This window comes from Amia ocellicauda, chromosome 2 (genome assembly GCF_036373705.1).
Source record: "Amia ocellicauda isolate fAmiCal2 chromosome 2, fAmiCal2.hap1, whole genome shotgun sequence".
Lineage (NCBI taxonomy): Eukaryota > Metazoa > Chordata > Actinopteri > Amiiformes > Amiidae > Amia > Amia ocellicauda.
In genome coordinates, this window is record NC_089851.1 from 134,454 (window position 1) to 155,198 (window position 20,745).

The 20,745-nt window shown below is 48.1% G+C and overlaps 1 protein-coding gene across 1 annotated transcript in view; it reads right to left on the minus strand.

Annotated features, from left to right (window-relative positions):
* Positions 1-20,745, minus strand: part of kcnh2b (potassium voltage-gated channel, subfamily H (eag-related), member 2b) — a 138,345-nt gene that overhangs the window by 77,386 nt on the left and 40,214 nt on the right. The window contains exons 3-4 of the mRNA XM_066715993.1: positions 3,736-3,900; positions 2,574-2,990 (exon numbers count right to left, since the gene is read on the minus strand). Coding sequence (XP_066572090.1) covers positions 2,574-2,990; positions 3,736-3,900 — 582 coding nt within the window. The remainder of the gene's footprint in view (positions 1-2,573; positions 2,991-3,735; positions 3,901-20,745) is intronic.

Below are 20,745 nucleotides of genomic sequence, written 5' to 3' on the forward strand. Positions count from 1 at the left end.
TCACTGTACCCTTTACCTGTGTTGTTGTTTGATCACTGTGCTCTGTACCTGTCTTGTTGTATGATCACTGTGCTCTGTACCTGTCCTGTTGTATGTGCTGCTGTATGATCACTGTGCCCTGTACCTGTGCTGTTGTATGTGCTGCTGTATGATCACTGTGCCCTTTACCTGTGTTGTTGTTTGATCACTGTGCTCTGTACCTGTGCTGTTATATGTGCTGCTGTATGATCACTGTGCCCTGTACCTGTGTTGTTGTATGGTCACTGTGCCCTGTACCTGTGTTGTTGTATTATCTCTATGCTCTGTACCTGTGTTGTTGTATATGTTGTTGTATGATCACTGTGCTCTGTACTTGTCCTGCTGCATGTGCTGCTGTATGATCACTGTGCTCTGTACCTGTGTTGTTGTATGATCACTGTGTTCTGTACCTGTGCTGTTGTATGATCACTGTGCTCTGTACTTGTGCTGTTGTATACTCACTGTGCTCTGTACCTGGTATGTGTTGTTGTATAATCACTGTGGCCTGTACCTGTGCTGTCGTATGATCTCTATGCTCTGTACCTCCCTTTACCTGTGTTGTTGTTTGATCACTGTGCTCTGTACCTGTGCTGCTGTATGATCACTGTGCCCTGTACCTGTGCTGTTGTATGTGCTGCTGTATGATCACTGTGCCTTTTACCTGTGCTGTCGTATGATCTCTATGCTCTGTACCTGTCTTGTTGTATGATCACTGTGCTCTGTACCTGTCCTGTTGTATGTGCTGCTGTATGATCACTGTGCCCTTTACCTGTGTTGTTGTTTGATCACTGTGCTCTGTACCTGTGCTGTTGTATGATCACAGTGCTCTGAACCTGTGCTGTTATATGTGCTGCTGTATGATCACTGTGCCCTGTACCTATGTTGTTGTATGGTCACTGTGCCCTGTACCTGTGTTGTTGTATTATCTCTGTGCTCTGTACCTGTGCTGTTGTATGATCACTGTGCTCTGTACCTGTGCTGTTATATGTGCTGCTGTATGATCACTATGCCCTGTACCTGTGCTGTCGTATGATCTCTATGCTCTGTACCTGTCTTGTATGATCACTGTGCTCTGTACGTGTCCTGTTGTATGTGCTGCTGTATGATCACTGTGCCCTGTACCTGTGCTGTTGTATGTGCTGCTGTATGATCACTGTGCCCTTTACCTGTGTTGTTGTTTGATCACTGTGCTCTGTACCTGTGCTGTTGTATGATCACTGTGCTCTGTACCTGTGCTGTTATATGTGCTGCTGTATGATCACTGTGCCCTGTACCTGTGTTGTTGTTTGATCACTGTGCTCTGTACCTGTGCTGTTGTATGATCACTGTGCTCTGAACCTGTGCTGTTATATGTGCTGCTGTATGATCACTGTGCCCTGTACCTGTGTTGTTGTATGATCACTGTGCTCTGTACTGTGTTGTTGTATGATCTCTGTGGTCTGTACCTGTGTTGTTGTATGTGCTGTTGTATGATCACTGTGCACTGTACTTGTGCTGTTGTATGATCACTGTGCTCTGTACCTGTGCTGTCGTATGATCTCTATGCCCTGTACCTGTCTTGTTGTATGATCACTGTGCTCTGTACCTGTCCTGTTGTATGTGCTGCTGTATGATCACTGTGCCCTGTACCTGTGCTGTTGTATGTGCTGCTGTATGATCACTGTGCCCTGTACCTGGTATGTGGTGTTGTATGATCTCTGTGCTCTGTATCTGTGCTGCTGTATGATCACTGTGCTCTGTACCTGTGCTGTTGTCAGGGCGGGTCTTTCAGTGGAGGAGACTACAAAACCCCTCCTCCAAGACTCCAAACCCCAGAAGCCAGCAGGGCTCCAGATGGCCATAGCCCCACCCACCACTTCCCCTATAAAAGGAAGCAGGAAGCAAACCTGTGTGTGCATGCTTGGCTGGGGGTAGCAAGGTGCCCAGGAGGGCGAGAGGCGAGAGGCGAGAGGCGAGAGGCGAGAGGCGAGAGGCGAGAGGCGAGAGGCGAGAGGCGAGAGGCGAGAGGCGAGAGGCGAGAGGCGAGAGGCGAGAGGCGAGAGGCGAGAGGCGAGAGGCGAGAGGCGAGAGGCGAGAGGCGAGAGGCGAGAGGCGAGAGGCGAGAGGGAAGGGATAAGTTCACAGTGGAGGGATTCACTGGCTTACGATGCTTTTTCTGGACCTGGACCATTCTCCCTCTTAAACCCTGGACTGTCTGATAACCTCCCACTGGTAACAAACTTTGATTACGGACTGTGACTACGAACCTGCCTCGCCCGTCGTGCTTCTGTTTGCCCGGTGTTCGGCTCTACCGACCCGGGCATTTACTGTTATTGTTAGTGTTTGTTTTGTAGTTGTTTACCTTTAGTTAGTGCTCGGACAGAGCTAGGTTTTGTTTTGATTTGACACTGTGCCTGCCATTTAGGGAAGCAATAAAACCGCAAGCCTGTTTTGTACCCTTTGCCTGCCTTCCTACTGTGTGTTTCAAGACCAGACCCCGCCTACATACAGCATTTTCTTGTGACGGGCCCCCAACCTGTTACACTGTGGTGTTGTATGATCACTGTGCTCTGTACCTGTGCTGGCGTGGCGGCTGCGGACCTTCTTGTCCAGGTCGATCTTCATGGCCTCGATGTCGTCAACAGAGGAGGCGCGGCGCACGCTGTAGAAGCTCTCGCGAGACCGGCTGCGCGTCAGGCTGCAGTTGGAGAAGGAGGCGTCGGGGTTTAAGTGCTGCGGCCGGGGCGATGAGTGGTTGAGGGGCAGGAGCTCCCCCCCGTCCAGCAGGGTGCGCTGGTCCTCGGGCCACAGGAGCTCAGGGCCGGCCAGGTAGTTCCTGTCAGGCAGGGAGAGCAGCTCCAGTGTCAGGGACTCCTGGCTAGGCTTGGACATGTCCACAACCACAGCCTCTGGGTCCTCCTGGGGCAGAGACTGCTTACTGGTGCCCAGCGCCGGCAGCAGGGGCAGACGCAGCTTGAAGCCACGTGGCCGGGCTGCTCCCAGAGAGAAGGAGTGCAAGAGAGACAGGAAGAACTAGAGATGATGCAGAGATAAGTTCTGATAACCAACACTACACACCACAGCTACATGTAGACCTGCAACCTCTGTCGGTTTGCAAAGGAAGATGCAGAAGTTCAGCATTGTGCCAAACATCACCAACAACCGTCTCCAACAACATGCCTGAGTTGAGATGCAGGTAAACATGGATGTTAGTCAGAAACAGTGGCGTGCTGTCCGGGCCCTCAAGGCCTTCAGTGAAAGCCTAGGATTAATCAACTGAAAGAAAAATATGTTGTATAATAAATGAATGTAAACAATAATACAGCATTTTGACAATCATTAGCAAACCTGAATTGTAAATAAACCCTCCTTTTGTCTTCCCTGTGCAGTTTTGAATGGCAACAATAAAAACGGGGCATTTTCCAATAAAGTTTTTTTTGTCTGTGTGATGTGCTCTTACACCCCATGAGTCCAAACCCCACTCCCACTGGATGGAGGACAGGGACCAGCCCTCTGCACCCCACAGCTGCAGGCCATGAGCACTGTGGCTTCTCATTATGGGGAGGCGGTGGGATAATGAATGTGAATCTTTCCTGGACCTACTCTCTGCTATGCTCTTCAGAAGGACAGTGTCCTCTGCTGCCCTACACTGTGGCTGCATGGTCTGTCCCAGACTCCCTGTGCCCCTTAGTGGGGGGGTAAGGTCCTCCTGCCCCCCCAGGCCTGACCAGCCCCTACCTGTGGGGAGCCAGGAGGTGGGGATCTTGTGATTGAGGTCTTGGTTGGGGGGGGAGTGAAGTCGCTTGTTGTCGTTCATGACTTGAAAGTTGAGGATGAACATGATCACGGCTCCATCCTCGCTCTTCACCGGCACCACGTCCACCTGACACGGGAAGCACACGCCTGTGGGGAGACACACCAGCTGTCAGACATGCCACATGAGCCGCAGCCACCGACTTAATCCACTCAGTTTAACACTAACATCAATAAATAAAAATGATTTATATTGCAGCTCTGAGTAACACGGCATTCTCAGTAACTGGAGAAGTGGCACATCATGGATTCAGACATCACTCTAGCAATCGTCCTGTATGTGCGTGTGTGTGTTTTTATGTACAATATATCAATACAGAAGAGCTTTGTTGTTTTACTGTGTATTGTGTATTCATGGTCAACAATATTGAATTCACATTAGTTACACTGGAGATACAATCTCAAAGTCACTGGCTTTCAGAGGCAGTGTCCCCCTGTTCTCTCACCAGTCTGTTTACTGAACACAATTGTTTCTGCTGGGATTGTATACATTATTTAATATTGTGTTGAAAAACATATTCTTGAAGGCACAAAGTATTTTAAGCTCGAATACTGGAAAAGGCGTTCAAAATGCAGATATGTGTGATTTCATTTAGCAATCGATATTGATTATAGGATGACTGACTGAGTCACAGCCCTGCTGGCTCCACCTCGGCCACTGAATATTTTAAGAAACATTATATATATACAAATAAATATTAAATAAATAATTTGTGAAAATACATCAGATAATGGATGTATAAATAAATCACAGATTTATTGATTTCATGTTTAGTTTCTTCATCACATCAGTTCATGCGAGTCCCATTGTGGTCCTCGTGAGACCCCCGCTCTCTGTCCTGCTCACACCTGAGCTTTTATTCCTCTGCGTGCTTTCAAGTTCACCAAGAGATACATTCTCAGGTTTTCTGTAAATCGCAGCTTGTCATTCCAAGACTGAAAAACATCCTCATCTGTATGTATTACTATTATACACACAGGCGATGAAACGTAGCGCAATTACACATTTGAGATCATTGGTACTCAAAGTCTAACCTATATAGTAATCAGTCAATGTGAAAATGCATTGATTTATTTAAGGTGAAGGTCAGCTGCACAGATTTAAACCAATGCGCCTCATTCCTACAGTTTCCACAAGGAAGGCAGAGACGGAGGGGTAAACGGGGTCCCTCCACACAGACAGGGTTCAGAGGAGACACAGGGGCTTTATTTATCCCTATTGAACGAGTGGAGTGTTTTAAGCACAACTCACAGCATGTCCTGGTGCTATTATATGTTTACAGTGGAACATGTTCATGAGAAGTGAACGCTGGGCTGATGTTTGCAGATGTGTACCAGCTGACCCAACCCAGAATCCTGCAGATCAGACTGACACCCCCTGCCAAGAGGCTGCAGCGACACATGTAACACCGCAGATTAAGAACATGCAAGGATTTAGTCCTGATTTATTGTGTTTGGTTTGTTCAATTCACTTAAAAAGACTAATCCACAGGCAGGAGCAGCCGGCCTCATCTCGCCCATCATGTAACGCTTGAACACTGGAATATTTCTGTGCCTTTTTATATATTAAATTACTGTAAGATGACAGATTTAGATGACAGTTAAATGTAATTAAGGACTCCCTCCTGACACATTAATAACTGTGAAATGGGCTCAACGACACAGCGGACACCCATTGAGGCAGCTCCGTGCTCTGGTGACACAGCAGGGAAGGACCACCCACACCGGGTCGGCTCCCACACCGAGCTCTCCATGGGACTTCGAAAAGCACAAGATCAGAACTAGGTCACAAAGTGCTCTTCACAAAGAGTCACAGAACAGAGCCTCTCGGGGGTTATTTAAAAACAGTTATTTAGCCACTATTTTCACATTTGCTAAATAAATTGTGTGGTTCAGAATTAACAATCATGTTTAAAAAGGACTTTAGCAAATTCTTGCTGTCTGAGTCAGAACCGGGGTGTGGGCTGGGAGACCCCCTGTAGAGAGAGCTGTCAGTGTCAGAGCAGGGGTGTGGGCTGGACACTGGAGACCCCCTGTAGAGAGAGCTATCCCTGTCAGCGCAGGGGTGTGGGCTGGACACTGGGGACCCCCTGTAGAGAGAGCTGTCAGAGCAGGTGTGTGGGCTAGACACTGGGGACCCCCTGTAGAGGGAGGTGTCCCTGTCAGAGCAGGGGTGTGGGCTGGACACTGGGGACCCCCTGTAGAGAGAGCTGTCAGTGTCAGAGCAGGGGTGTGGGCTGGACACTGGAGACCCCCTGCAGGGGGAGCTGTCAGTGTCAGCGCAGGGGTGTGGGCTGGGAGAGGACGGCACCTGGGTCTCCTGCACTGCACTGCCTCAATCATTGATGCTCAAGTATTACATGGATATTGAACACATTAGAAATCAGACTGAGTTTTGGAGTTAATTAATTAATCATCTACCTCAGCATTCTGCAGAGTGTGAGAAACTGTATTCCTGCAACTGGAGCATTTATGTATCCCTTCCACCCCCCCGTAATGCTTCTCTAACACCCAATAATCTCGGAGTGCTAATGCACGTCCCTAACAAATATGCAACACTGTCCCACGAGGCTCGAGGAGGTGCTGCACATGCCTGACTCTCAGCACACAGAGCTTTTCAGAGATGTCTGAGTCAGTACACCTAATGAACATGCACTACTCTTCCCAGCAGGGAAGCACGTGTTTATACTCAGGTGATGGTCGGCAGTGAAGCTAAGCCTGCAGGCTACCAGTGAGACAGACTGGATGTTCATCACACAGCTGCACTGAAACAAGGCAGGCAGCACCGAGGAGCTGAGAGGCGCTGGAAGATGGAGAATATGGATGCTGAGGACAGAGGCCAGTCGGGAGTCTTTCAGCCTGGGTCACTGCTTGAGTGATGCTCCTTCCACAGCCTCCTTAACTGCACAAATATAGAAAGCTTGATTCCACAGCAATAAAACAAAGCAATTCATTTTGGTCTGTCTCATCCTCCTGCCACCAAACACAGTCTTTCCCCTCTAAACACAAGGGAGCCGGCGGTGCTGATGCTCCCCCCTGTGAAGAGCCATTCTCTGTGCCTGTAACCCAGCACAGCCATCCCGCCCTGCCCTCCGACACTCGATCAGATAGGAAATGCTGGCTGCAGATCTGAGACTCATACTGAGCTCTGTGACCAAGCTGAGGGCTACACAGGGGAACGGGTTCACATACACATGTACTTCTGCAGAGACAGAGACTGTGTGGCCATGGGGCTCTGCTGACAGCAAACAGATGTGCGATACTTCTTAGAAAGATCAAATGGTATCCTGGCTGGCTGCAACAGGAGCACATATATATACAGCTCTGGAAAAAATTGATTTCTGAACTTGGAGTGGTCTCAATTTTTTTCAGAGCTGTATATAAATATAGCATGAGAGTCCAGGACACAGAGATGTTTTATGCAGTGGTTTCCCATGCAGCTGTGAAAGGAGCACACGACTCAGACAGTCTTTGCAGTGGACAGACACGTACTGTCAGACACTGCACAACAGATTAAACATGAGCATCCTGGTCACAGAGTGGAATACAAACATGCACAGGTCTGCAGCTGCCTGTGAACACAGACACAGGACCGGCGTACAAACCAGCCTACTTTACAGAATGAAATGCAAAGATACACAGCTCTGTATCTGTCTGTGTGAACAGACCTGCATCGTGCTTCTGATTTTAATTGCTTCAATATTTAAATTACAACATTCTCAATCTGAGCCCTGTGAAACTTTACTATTGATAGGTGACATTTACTTTTTTGTTTAAGCGTGCTTTTCACAAATCACATCACAAGCATATTTGTCTAATTTATGGTATTCAATTAGATGCATGATACACCATGACACACATAACATGCCACACACACACCAGGGCACACACACCACAGGACACACAGACCATGTCCAGCGTCCAGACCAGCACTGTACTGCCCTGACACACTCACCATCTCAATCTCTCGATCTCACCGTCTCACCTTCCTTCTGACACTCTCACCGTCTCACTGCCTCTCTGATACTCAGTGTTTCACTCTCACCATCTCCCTGACTCTCATTGTTTCACAGTCTCTCTGACAATCACGGTCTCACTGCTGCTCTGACTCAGACTCTCACTCTCTCTCTCTGATTCCCTCACTCTGTATCTCTCTATCTGTTTCCCCATCTTTCTCTTTCTCTCCCAGACTCTCACCGTCTCTCACTCACACTGAAGAAACTCTCCCCCCGTGACAATACCTCAATACCTTAGTCCCCAGCTGCACCCTGCACCCCACTTCCCTGGCCTACCTGGGTGGTGTGAGATGGACTGGCAGGAAGTCAGTGCAGCTGCTCCATCCAAACAGAGAGACAGAGAGAGAGGAGCATATAGACAGAGAGACAGAGAGCAGCACACAGACCGATAGGGGAGACATAGACAGCAGGAGATGCCCAGGCTGGGCTGCTCGCCCCCCCACACACACACTGTGCTCTTTTTTTTCAGAAATCAGGGAGAGATTACAGCTGTGAGCTCCTGAGTGATTACTAACATAGAGGAAAGCCTTTTACGTCTGCCAGCAGCCCGACTCAGTCCCCCTCTCTCTCTGTCCATGTACATCAAACACGAACACAGAGACAGCTGGGGTGTCTCCATCTGATCAGACAGCACCACACACACTGCGCTTCTCCTCATCTCCCACAGCCCTGCGCTGACCCACACTACACAAGGAGGCAAGGAGTCTTTGAGAGAGAGAGAGAGTGTGTGTGAGTGTGTGTGGGTGTGAAGGTGTGTGTGTGTTTGATTGTGTATGTGTCAGTGCGTGTGTGTGTGTGTGTGTGTGTGTGAGTGAGTGAGTGCGTGTGTATGTGAGTGAGTGAGTGAGTGTGTGAGTATGTGAGTGTGAGTGTGTAGGTGTGTGCTGGGGGCACAGTGAAGGACAGGAGCTCCATCAACCTTTCTATTCAAGTTAAAGTAAATAAATAAACATTATAACAGTTATCTGATCGTGTATAAGAGGCTCAATGGAGCTGCTCTGAGTCACATTACCAGTGTGTATCTAATCTAAACAGTTTCCACTGGGTGTGAGGATATCCGAAGAAAACTGATGAGTCTTTTAACATGTTTTAACTGCACAATGATTTGGAAAAACACAGAGAGAGAGAGGGAGAGAGAGAGAGAGAGAGAGAGAGAGAGAGAGAGAGAGAGAGAGAGGGGTGAAAATGTTCTCTCTACACTAACACAACTTTTTCCATTATTTTAACAATTTAATTTGCAAAATATTACAACCCTTTAACGGGACAACACAAGACACGAAGCCTGGACAACAATAACAAAAAACAGGCCTTTTACCAAACTAAGGGGACCATCCTGCTGTGTGGAGACTTCAACGCTAGAACAGGCAGATAAAGAGACTTCATCAGCCCCGATGGAAACAGCCACCTGTTCAGACATGCAAACCCGTGCCACAGCACCACGACCACCCCGAGGAACAGCTTCGACAGCACAGTTAACTGGAGCGGGAAAGAGCTGCTGAGACTGTGTAAGAGCCTGGGTGTGTACATAGTCAACGGGAGGACCAGGGGGGACTCCCTGGGAAACTACACCTACAGCTCTGCTCTGGGGTGCAGTGTGGTGGACTACACCATCACTGACCTCGACCTTCACAGCACCAACACCTATGTAATCAGACCACAGTCAGCACTTTCAGACCACAACCAAACAGTCCTCTACCTGCGCATAGGCACCCAAACGGACACACAGCCCATCCCCTCGCCACACCTGCTCAAACTCCAGCCCTGCTACAGATGGACAGCAGACAGCAGAGAGCAGTATGAGAGCGCTCTGAGCAGTGAAGAACCAAACCGGCTCCTGAGCCAGTTCCTGCAAAACACCTACCCCAAAGACAGGACAGGAGTCAACCAGGCCGTGAAAGACCTTTACCACATCTTCAAAACTCTGGCAGAATCATCAAATCTGAGGCCCAAGAAACTCTCTCACAAAAGCAAAAAACAATGTGACAGAAAAATGGTTTGACAACGACTGCAACAAAATCCACAAGAAACTCAGAGCATTTTCAAACCAAAAGCACCACGACCCCAACAACACAGCACTGCGGCAGACGTACTGCCAAACCCTGAGACAGTACAAACACACGCTGATCCAGAAGAAACGAAAGTACAAGCACTCCCTCTAGTGGACAACCTGTGCCAGTTCAACTCTCCCTGTGCTGACAGCAGCCTGTGCCCCGGTTCCTGTGAATGTCTGAACTGCCCTGGAGACCCAGTGAACGCATGCATGTTCATCAGGGCTGCAGGGCTCCCCGTCACTGAAGGACCATCACTGAGACGCAGCCTGTGAGTCTGAGACCCGAACACACATGCGACAACCATCCCTTCATGGGCTCTGGATCTACAGAGACTTTCACTCCCTGTCAAAGCCCTGGCTATATAACAGGTAACAGATACAATAGTGTGGGCCATTTAACACACAAACGCACACACACACACACACACACAAAATTATATGTGTTTATATTCACTTTTGTCCAGCTGTCCTGACACACAATACACTTCAAGCTGAAAGCACTGTATATTAAACACATAAAGCTATATGGGTTCTCTCTACACACTGCCCCCCCGCCCTGCTACTGTCTCTGCACAGACACAGCAGCCCTGTATTGCCTGAGCTCAGCCCGTATTCGCTCTCAGTGGGAGCTGCTACATGTGTCCTGGAGACGGACAGCGTTAACAGCACTGTGTTCATGAGCAGAGTGCTGTAGAGGAAACACACACAGGTATAAAGTGCGCTGGACTCATGACTGAGCACTAAACACACACAATAATGACACTGACACAGGTAGTTCTGATCGCACTCCAGCAGGTGGAGCCAAACACACATGTACACAGCGCTGGTTCACGGGATCCCTTGCTGTGCCAGGAAGGGTCTGCAGCCTGTGTGTGTGTGTGTGTGTGTGTGTGTGTTTGTGTAGTTACTTACACACTCGAGTGCAGGCTGTGTCTGTGTGTGTGTTTGTGTAGTTTCTTACACACTCGAGTGCAGGCTGTGTGTGTGTGTGTGTTTGTGTGTGTTTGTGAAGATCGCTACACACTCGAGTGCAGGCTGTGTGTGTGTGTGTGTGTGTGTGTGTGTTTGTGAAGTTCGATACACACTCGAGTGCAGACTGTGCAGGGCTGCTTCTGGACGAGCACACACACTCATTCTCACATAAAGTCGCTCACACACATTTACTCACACTTGTGCATGCACACACATTTCAGATTTTCACGATTTCATGAATAGACCATTACATAGCCTGCATGCATTCTTCTTCTTCTTATCAAAACTATTGTGAGATATATGCCCTGATCATAATAATGCATGTCAGTAAACTGTATTTATCTATTCACAAAATCACAAATCTAAACCTTCCTGTATGTCTTGCAGGAATGCCACGACAAGGAACAAACCCCCTAACCTAATTCAAAAGGCGAGAAAATCAGCCAAAAGAAAGGAATGCTGTAAACGGGTTTAAAAAGTAGCGCATATAGTTTCGGCAGTTGCCCTGTGCCGGTCGCCTGTGAGCTCCCCTGCAGAGAGGGGTCCATTGGGGAGAGGCACCTGCATGGGACCCAACAGAGCTACCTGCATCTCACAGAAGGCTGTGCTCCAGTCCTCAGAGCCGGGCAGGCAGACAGACAGGACAGCTATATATATCCTCCAGGCTCTTCAGTTTGTCCTCTCCCTCTCACTGCTCCTTTGCTTCCATATGCCAGGTGTTTGTCCTCTGCTCTCAGTGTCTGTCAGAGTGTGCTGCTGGCTTCTGAAGCTCAGTGTCCAAACCTTCTCATCCTGCAGCCAGTGGGTAGCTGAACACCACCACTCCCTGCAGACAACAGGCCAGCATCACTGAGCTCCACACCAACACCACCACAGCATCTCAGCAGCACGGCCACGAACACTCACTGCTGACCGGTGTGCCAGTCTTGAGTGTCCAAGTCAGAAAGTCACTGCAGAGTTTTGCTGAGTTTTGCAGTCAAAGTCACATCCAGGTACGCAGTATCTCCGGGTGAAGCTCCCTCCCTCACCCACCTGGCAGTAGCCCTGGATCTCTGTCCAGGCGTCTGTTCCTCCTGCTTCTCACAGAAGCCGAGTGAACAGACTTTTCAATCTCTGCCCAGACACAGTCATTTTAGTCTGTGCTCCCCCGGCTCAAGGGGATTCAGCCCCATTACAGTCCTACCCTGGTGAACATAAGAACATAAGAAAGTGTTCAATTGAGAGGAGGCCATTCGCCCCATCGTGCTCGTTTGGTGTCCATTAATAACTAAGTGATCAAGGATCCTATCTAGTCTGTTTTTGAATGTTCCCAAATTGTCTCTTCAGCCACATCGCTGGGGAGTTTGTTCAGATTGTGACGCCTCTCTGTGTGTCTGAAGTGTCTCCTGTTTTCTGTCTTGAAAGCCCAATTTCAAGTGAGGAATCCACGTAGACTCCTAGGTCTTTCTCATATGTTACTTAATTTACTTCTATTCCTCCCATAGTATAATTATAGTTGACATGTTGACATGTTTATTACCTTGCACTTGTCCACATTGAATTTCATCTGCCAGGTGTCGGCCCACAACTGAATGTTATCTAAGTCCCTTTGAATAGCCTGTGCTGCCGAGATTGTATCTGCTGAGCCACCTATTTTAGTATCATCTGCAAATTTGACAAGTTTTCTAACTATCCCAGAGTCCAGATCATTAATATAAATTAGAAAAAGCAAAGGCCCTAGTACTGATCCCTGTGGAACTCCACTAACAACCTCACTCCAGTTAGAAGCAACTCCTCTAATCGACACCCTCTGTTTCCTATACATCAACCAGTTCATAATCCATCTACTTACATTACCCTGAATGCCTACAGCTTCCAATTTGAGGGTCAGTCTTTGGTGTGGAACCTTATTATTATTATTATTATTATTATTATTATTATTATTATTATTATTATTATTATTTTTATTTTTATTTCTTGGCAGACACCCTTATCCAGGGCGACTTACAACATACAGTGAGGGAAAAAAGTATTTGATCCCCTGCTGATTTTGTACATTTGCCCACTGACAAAGAAATGATCAGTCTATAATTTTAATGGTAGGTGTATTTTAACAGTGAGAGACAGAATAACAACAAAAAAATCCAGAAAAACGCATTTCAAAAAAGTTATAAATTGATTTGCATGTTAATGAGGGAAGTAAGTATTTGACCCCTTCGACTTAGTACTTGGTGGCAAAACCCTTGTTGGCAATCACAGAGGTCAGACGTTTATTGTAGTTGGCCACCAGGTTTGCACACATCTCAGGAGGGATTTTGTCCCACTCCTCTTTGCAGATCCTCTCCAAGACATTAAGGTTGCGAGGCTGACGTTTGGCAACTCGAACCTTCAGCTCCCTCCACAGATTTTCTATGGGATTAAGGTCTGGAGACTGGCTAGGCCACTCCAGGACCTTAATGTGCTTCTTCTTGAGCCACTCCTTTGTTGCCTTGGCTGTGTGTTTTGGGTCATTGTCATGCTGGAATACCCATCCACCACCCATTTTCAATGCCCTGGCTGAGGGAAGGAGGTTCTCACCCAAGATTTGATGGTACATGGCCCTGTCCATTGTCCCTTTGATGCGGTGCAGTTGTCCTGTCCCCTTAGCAGAAAAACACCCCCAAAGCATAATATTTCCACCTCCATGTTTGGCGGTGGGGATGGTGTTCTTGGGGGTCATAGGCAGCATTCCTCCTCCTCCAAACACGGCGAGATGAGTTGATGCCAAAGAGCTCGATTTTGGTCTCATCTGACCACAACACTTTCACCCAGTTCTCCTCTGAATCATTCAGATGTTCATTGGCAAACTTCAGACGGGCCTGTACATGTGCTTTCTTGAGCAGGGGGTGCTGCAGGATTTCAGTCCTTCACGGCGTAGTGTGTTACCAATTGTTTTCTTGGTGACTATGGTCCCAACTGCCTTGAGATCATTAACAAGATCCTCCCGTGTAGTTCTGGGCTGATTCCTCACCGTTCTCATGATCATTGAAACTCCACAAGGTGAGATCTTGCATGGAGCCCCAGACCGAGGGAGACTGACAGTTATTTTGTGTTTATTCCATTTGCGAATAATCGTACCAACTGTTGTCACCTTCTCACCAAGCTGCTTTGGCGATGGTCTTGTACCCCATTCCAGCCTTGTGTAGGTCTACAATCTTGTCCCTGACATCCTTGGACAGCTCTTTGGTCTTGGCCATGGTGGAGAGTTTGGAATCTGATCTGGAGTGCTCCTAATCTCAGCTCGTTACCTGTATAAAAGACACCTGGGAGCCAGAAATCTTGCTGATTGATAGGGGATCAAATACTTATTTCCATCATTAACATGCAAATCAATTTATAACTTTTTTGAAATGCGTTTTTTTCTGGATTTTTTTTGTTGTTATTCTGTCTCTCACTGTTAAAATACACCTACCATTAAAATTATAGACTGATCATTTCTTTGTCAGTGGGCAAACGTATAAAATCAGCAGGGGATCAAATACTTTTTTCCCTCACTGTAGAATATTGTAAACCACCTTCCTCTACTTGGCTAATATAACTACTAATTAATTAAATAATCCAACATTATTGTTTAAGTTTTTATTATAAAAGCACACCAGTTGCCCAAAGCTTTAGTTTTAGTTTAAATAAAAAAAGATAATCTGTCTCCTATCTTGGCTGGAATACACGGTTCTCGTGAACAATTTATATTTTTTGGAAGTCATTGTATCCCGGCTCCTCTACTGCTGTCTACAGTAGTTGTGCCAAGCTTAAAAGTGCTTTAAATATTATTATTAGCCTAATGCTTCTTGAGCTAGTGCCATCTAGTGGTTGATTGTAGTAATTAACTGAGCAAGCAATTATTGCATTGAACTGCGTTTGTAGCTGCCTGTCTGCTGGGAGGATGAAGCACAACTCCACCTCAACTAGGCTGTCCAAAATATTTCCGTGGGCCACTATGACAGGTGATGTGGGCCGTATGCGGCCCCCGTGCCACGAGTTGGCCATCCCTGGTCTATTAGCTATTGGGACAAATGTGAAATGTGATGAAGGGTTAACAGCAGCCGCTCTGTAAGCCAGACCTGGACCAGCAGGACTCGAGCTCATGTTCATGTTCATGTTCATCTAATTGTGCAATTTGACAATTTGGCCTAAAGTTAGCAATGCCAACCCCTAAGGGAATGCTGCCCTGTGCCCCATGCTACCCTGTGCCCCATGCTACCCTGTGCGCCACACTGCCCAGTGGGCCACACTGCCCAGTGCTCCATGCTGCACTCAGCACCACACTGCCCTGTGCTCCACACTGTCCTGAGCGCTACAGTGCCCTGACAGCCACGCTGCCCTGTACGACACGCTGTCCATTTCTGCTATCAGGATATAAGTGGAACTGTGTATGTAAGGATCAGTGATCAGCAAAGCTCAACACTCCCCTGAGGTTTAACTGCTAAACTAACCAGGCAGTTCGGTCTGCTACGTGCTTCCAAATGGGTTGAGTCCAGACTGAAACACAGAGCTGAACTCAGACTTGCTTCGGAGAACCTGCCCCAAACAAGATGTTGCGTGGGCATCTAACTCAGCCTCTCAAGCTGAAGCCTCCCACGCTCCTCTGAGCTCGTCTCTGCTCCTGGCTAGTTACCTGTCACCCCAGAGCCACCAGCCAGGGACTCTGTCTGAGGAGAAGGTCTGTCAGCCACTACACTGGGCTCCAGAGAGCTGCAGCGGGCAGAGAGCTGAAATGACATGTATGCTGCAGCTTTAGCGTCTGTGTTAATAGAGTCTGTGATGTTTCAGAAGGGTGAAGGAGAGTGATGTGAGCCAGTGTGGGCCATGCTGTCATGAGCAACATCAGCTCTGACCGGTGAGTTTCTGAGGTGCAATTCTGTGTCTCCATGGGGGCAGGGCTCTCCACAGGGAGGAACGCAGTCCAGATGTGGCTTCAGATAAAGATCAGTGGACAGCCTCGCCCAGACAGCAGCATCCCTCCTGCTCAGTGCAGACTGCAAAATGTGCCAGGTTCCTGCGCTGGGCTCTCCAGCTCCCTGCTCACACTCAGCCTTCCCTTGGCAGTGTAACTGATAGCGCCATGCTCTCTCACAGGCAGAGGAGGCAGCGGCAGATTTATGAGACAGTAATCGTGTTTAACAGGCAGTCTACGCCTCAATGGAGCAGGATGGATGGTGTTCCTGGAACAATAGGACAGTGCCCAGGATGTAAACACAGAGGTGTCAGTTCCCGAGGGGCCGGGGGCCAGTGCTGGCACAATGCAGAATCAGACAGATTGCAGATGCTAGGATCGACAATGCACTGGGACCCTTACTCCTGCACAGATGTATCAGGCCATCACCAGCACTGGGGCTCAGCTCCAATTAGGTACTGTGCTTGCTGACATATCATCCCTCATTCGGTGCTTGTTAACGCAGAAAGATGGCCTGTGAATCACACACTTTAATAATCTCTAATGTCAGTCTGTCAGCTGGTAAAGGTGAAGAACTGAGCTGAATAAGATACAAATAAAGATTCTTAAAAGGAGAGTAAAAACACACTGTCTAACAAACCACTAATTCAGCGTAGGGTGGCTTAGAGTTGCATAACTTTTTACAATGAATTGTGTGCCAGGACTGTGCAGGGCAAAATAAATTAGTTTAATGCAGTTTGGGAGGTGTGAGAAAGTGGGACTGCAGCCTAAAGAATGAGGAACTGAGCTGAGTCTAAGGGCTTTACAGCAGGCCTGTAAACATGTGTGTTACAGTGTGCCAGAGTGTAGCGCAGTTACAGTGTGCCAGAGTGTGACTGTGTTACAGTGTGACATAGTGTAGCTGAGTTACAGTGTGCCAGAGTGTAGCTGTTACAATGTGCCAGAGTGTAGCTGTGTTACAGTGTGCCAGAGTGTGACTGTGTTACAGTGTGACATAGTGTAGCTGTGTTACAGTGTGCCAGAGTGTAGCGCATTTACAGTGTGCCAGAGTGTAGCTCTGTTAAAGTGTACCAGAGTGTAGCTGTTACAATGTGCCAGAGTGTAGCTGAGTTACAGTGTGCCAGAATGTAGCTCTGTTAAAGTGTACCAGAGTGTAGCTGTTACAATGTGCCAGTGTAGCTGTGTAACAGTGTGCCAGAGTGTGACTGTGTTACAGTGTGACATAGTGTAGCTGTGTTACAGTGTGACATAGTGTAGCTGTGTTACAGTGTGCCAGAGTGTAGCGCAGTTACAGTGTGCCAGAGTGTAGCTCTGTTAAAGTGTATCAGAGTGTAGCTGTTACAATGTGGCAGAGTGTAGCTGAGTTACAGTGTGCCAGAGTGTAGCTCTGTTAAAGTGTACCAGAGTGTAGCTGTTACAATGTGCCAGAGTGTAGCTGTGTTACAGTGTGCCAGAGTGTGACTGTGTTACAGTGTGACATAGTGTAGCTGTGTTACAGTGTGACATAGTGTAGCTGTGTTACAGTGTGACATAGTGTAGCTGTGTTACAATGTGCCAGAGTGTAGCTGAGTTACAGTGTGCCAGAGTGTAGCTCTGTTAAAGTGTACCAGAGTGTAGCTGTTACAATGTGCCAGAGTGTAGCTGTGTTACAGTGTGCCAGAGTGTGACTGTGTTACAGTGTGACATAGTGTAGCTGTGTTACAGTGTGACATAGTGTAGCTGTGTTACAGTGTGCCAGAGTGTAGCTGTGTTACAGTGTGCCAGAGTGTAGCTGTGTTACAGTGTGCCAGAGTGTGACTGTGTTAGTGTGACATAGTGTAGCTGTGTTACAGTGTGACATAGTGTAGCTGTGTTACAGTGTGCCAGAGTGTAGCGCAGTTACAGTGTGCCAGAGTGTGACTGTGTTACAGTGTGACATAGTGTAGCTGTGTTACAGTGTGCCAGAGTGTAGCGCAGTTACAGTGTGCCAGAGTGTAGCGCAGTTACAGTGTGCCAGAGTCTGACTGTGTTACAGTGTGCCAGAGTGTAGCGGAGTCACAGTGTCACAATCAGCCCATGACCTAATCACCGACCAGAACATTTCTGTCACTTTAAAGTCAAATCAAGACACAGACATTCTGTCACAGTGCATGGGGTCTCCAGCTGGTCTCATTCTGTCAGTTCAGCTCTCCACCTGGCCTGGTCCTGACAGCAGCACCTGGGAAACAGCCCTGACACCAGGGCAGCAGGAGCAGACATCTGTCCTTCACACTCCTCTGCAAGGACAGAGATCCTAGAACAAACAGCACTGCATGGCTGGATCAGAGTGGCAGTTGTAACAACTCCTCGGATCAGCTATGGCAGGTGCAACCTGCTACCTGGACAATGCAGCTCATACACACCTCCAACCTTCACCTGGACAATGCAGGTTGTGCACACATCACTCTGACGGCACACAGCTGACTGTCTCGCAGGAAACCACTATACAGTCAAACACAGCCTAGGCTGGCACCCCCATCCTGACAGAGAGAGTAGAGAGGGACAGAGGGAATGGGGGAGTAGAAAGAGGGACATGCTAGTTCTCTGAATGAGAGGCACTCAGAGGCAGTCTGTAGCGAAGGGCAGTACACCACATGCAAATTTAACTGAATTGATTGCATCTCTGCACTCCTGGACACCCAGACCCCTGTGTGATCCAACCTGGCTGACCGAGCCATAGGAAAGTTTGGGGTCTCCATTAGAGAGACGGCAGCATCAGACACATCAGTCAGCCTGGGCTGCGAGCACTGAGGGGCAGAAGTTTAATGGGCATGTCTTCAGGGCAGCCAGACCAGTATGTCTGAAAGCCCAGGATGAGCACATGTAGCCTAGACCACACAGAGAGCTCCCCTCCACACTGCGGGCGCCAGGGAACGGCCATCACTGATTGATATCAGGAAGCGGGTCGCAGAACGCCGAGCCCAGATGACAGAGACGAGGCAGGCTGTGCTCAGTGTCACTCAGTCAGTCAGTGTCGTCTGTACATCAATCTCTGCTCAGGCCGCTCCTCCCTTCACCAGTATGAGCACCAGAGACTTGAGCCCTGAGAGCAGACACTTACAGACAGACATTCATTATATGGCTGAAGGACATCTGAAGGTTCATCTGGATTCCTCATGGAGGCATTGCAGACCTTCAGGCAGCTGCAGAACATTCCTTAACCATACACTGCATAATCTATACACACATTAAACACATTCACTGTACACTCTATACACACACTAAACAAATTCAGTGTACACTCTATACACACACACTAAACATACACTGTATACTCTACACACACACACTAAACATACACTGTACACTCTATACTCACACAGTAAACATACACTGTACACACACACTAAACACATTCACTGTACACTCTATATACACACATTATACACTGTATACACAATACACTCTATATACACACACACTATAAACCATTTACTCCATAAACTGCATTATTCCATAAACATTCTCTATACACCTAAACTACACACTGTATAAACGATATACTCTATACACCTCCACTATACACCATTTACTCCAGAAACATTCTCTATGCGCTCTATACACACACACTGAATATAGACTGCACACTGCACACACTGTGACGCTCTGTGGGGCGTAGTATATGTGGGCTGCTATACATCAACCAGCCAAAACATTATGACCACCTGCCTAATATTGTGTAGGTCCCCCTTTTGCTGCCAAAACAGCCCTGACCCGTCAAGGCATGGACTCCACTAGACCTCTGAAGGTGTGCTGTGGTATCTAGCACCAAGACGTTAGCAGCAGATCCTTTAAGTCCTGTAAGTTGCAAGGTGGGGCCTCCATGGATCAGATTTGTTTGTCCAGCACATCCCACAGATGCTCGATTGGATTGAGATCTGGGGAATTTGGAGGCCAAGTCAACACCTTGAACTCCTGATTCATCAGACCAGGCCACCTTCTTCCATTGCTCCGTGGTCCGGTTCTGATGCTCATGTGCCCGTTGTAGGCACTTTCGGCAGTGGACAGGGGTCAGCATGGGCACCCTGACTGGTCTGCGGCTACGCAGCCCCATACGCAACAAACTGCGACGCACTGTGTGTTCTGACACCTTTCTATCAGAACCAGCATTCACTTTTTCAGCAATTTGAGCTACAGTAGCTTGTCTGTTGGATCGGACCACACGGGCCAGCCTTCGCTCCCCACGTGCATCAATGAACCTTTGCCGCCCATGACCCTGTCGCCGGTTCGCCGCTTTTCCTTCCTTGGACCACTTTTGATAGGTACTGACCACTGCAGACCGAGAACACCCCACAAGATCTGCAGTTTTGGAGATGCTCTGACCCAGTCATCTAGCCATCACAATTTGGCCCTTGTCAATGTCACTGGCAGCACATGCTAGTTAGCTCCCACACCCAGGCCAGGTTTTGTTTTCACATGAAAGATGTTGTAAAGGCCCATGTCCACAGCAGGGGGCCGGCCGACTGCTACAGCAGCCAGGCTTGTCCGCCGTGTCCAACCCTGATCCCCAGACCCAGCTGTCCTGTGCCGTCACAGTGTTACAGCACAACCTCTATACACTCCATATACATACATTACACACGGCATACGCAGACAATATACTCCATACACATACATTACACATGGCACACACAGACAATATACTCCATACACATACATTACACACAAAAGCAAGCAAGCAGTTTCAATTGATGTCCAGGTTTCATTGAAGATCAGATTCCAGTCTCTGTCTCTCACACACAGTCTGGGCTCTGTCCACTGAGAGAGGCCTGTCTCTGTCTCTCTCTCTCACACAGTCTGAGGAAATTAAAGCACATTCATCTTGCAGTCAACACAGCCATGAGAGCCATCATTAAGCCAGGGCCGACACTTCACCCATTTCATAAGAACTAAGATGAACATAAGAAAGTGTCCAAACGAGAGGAGGCCATTCACCCCATCGTGCTCGTTTGGTGTCCATTAATAAC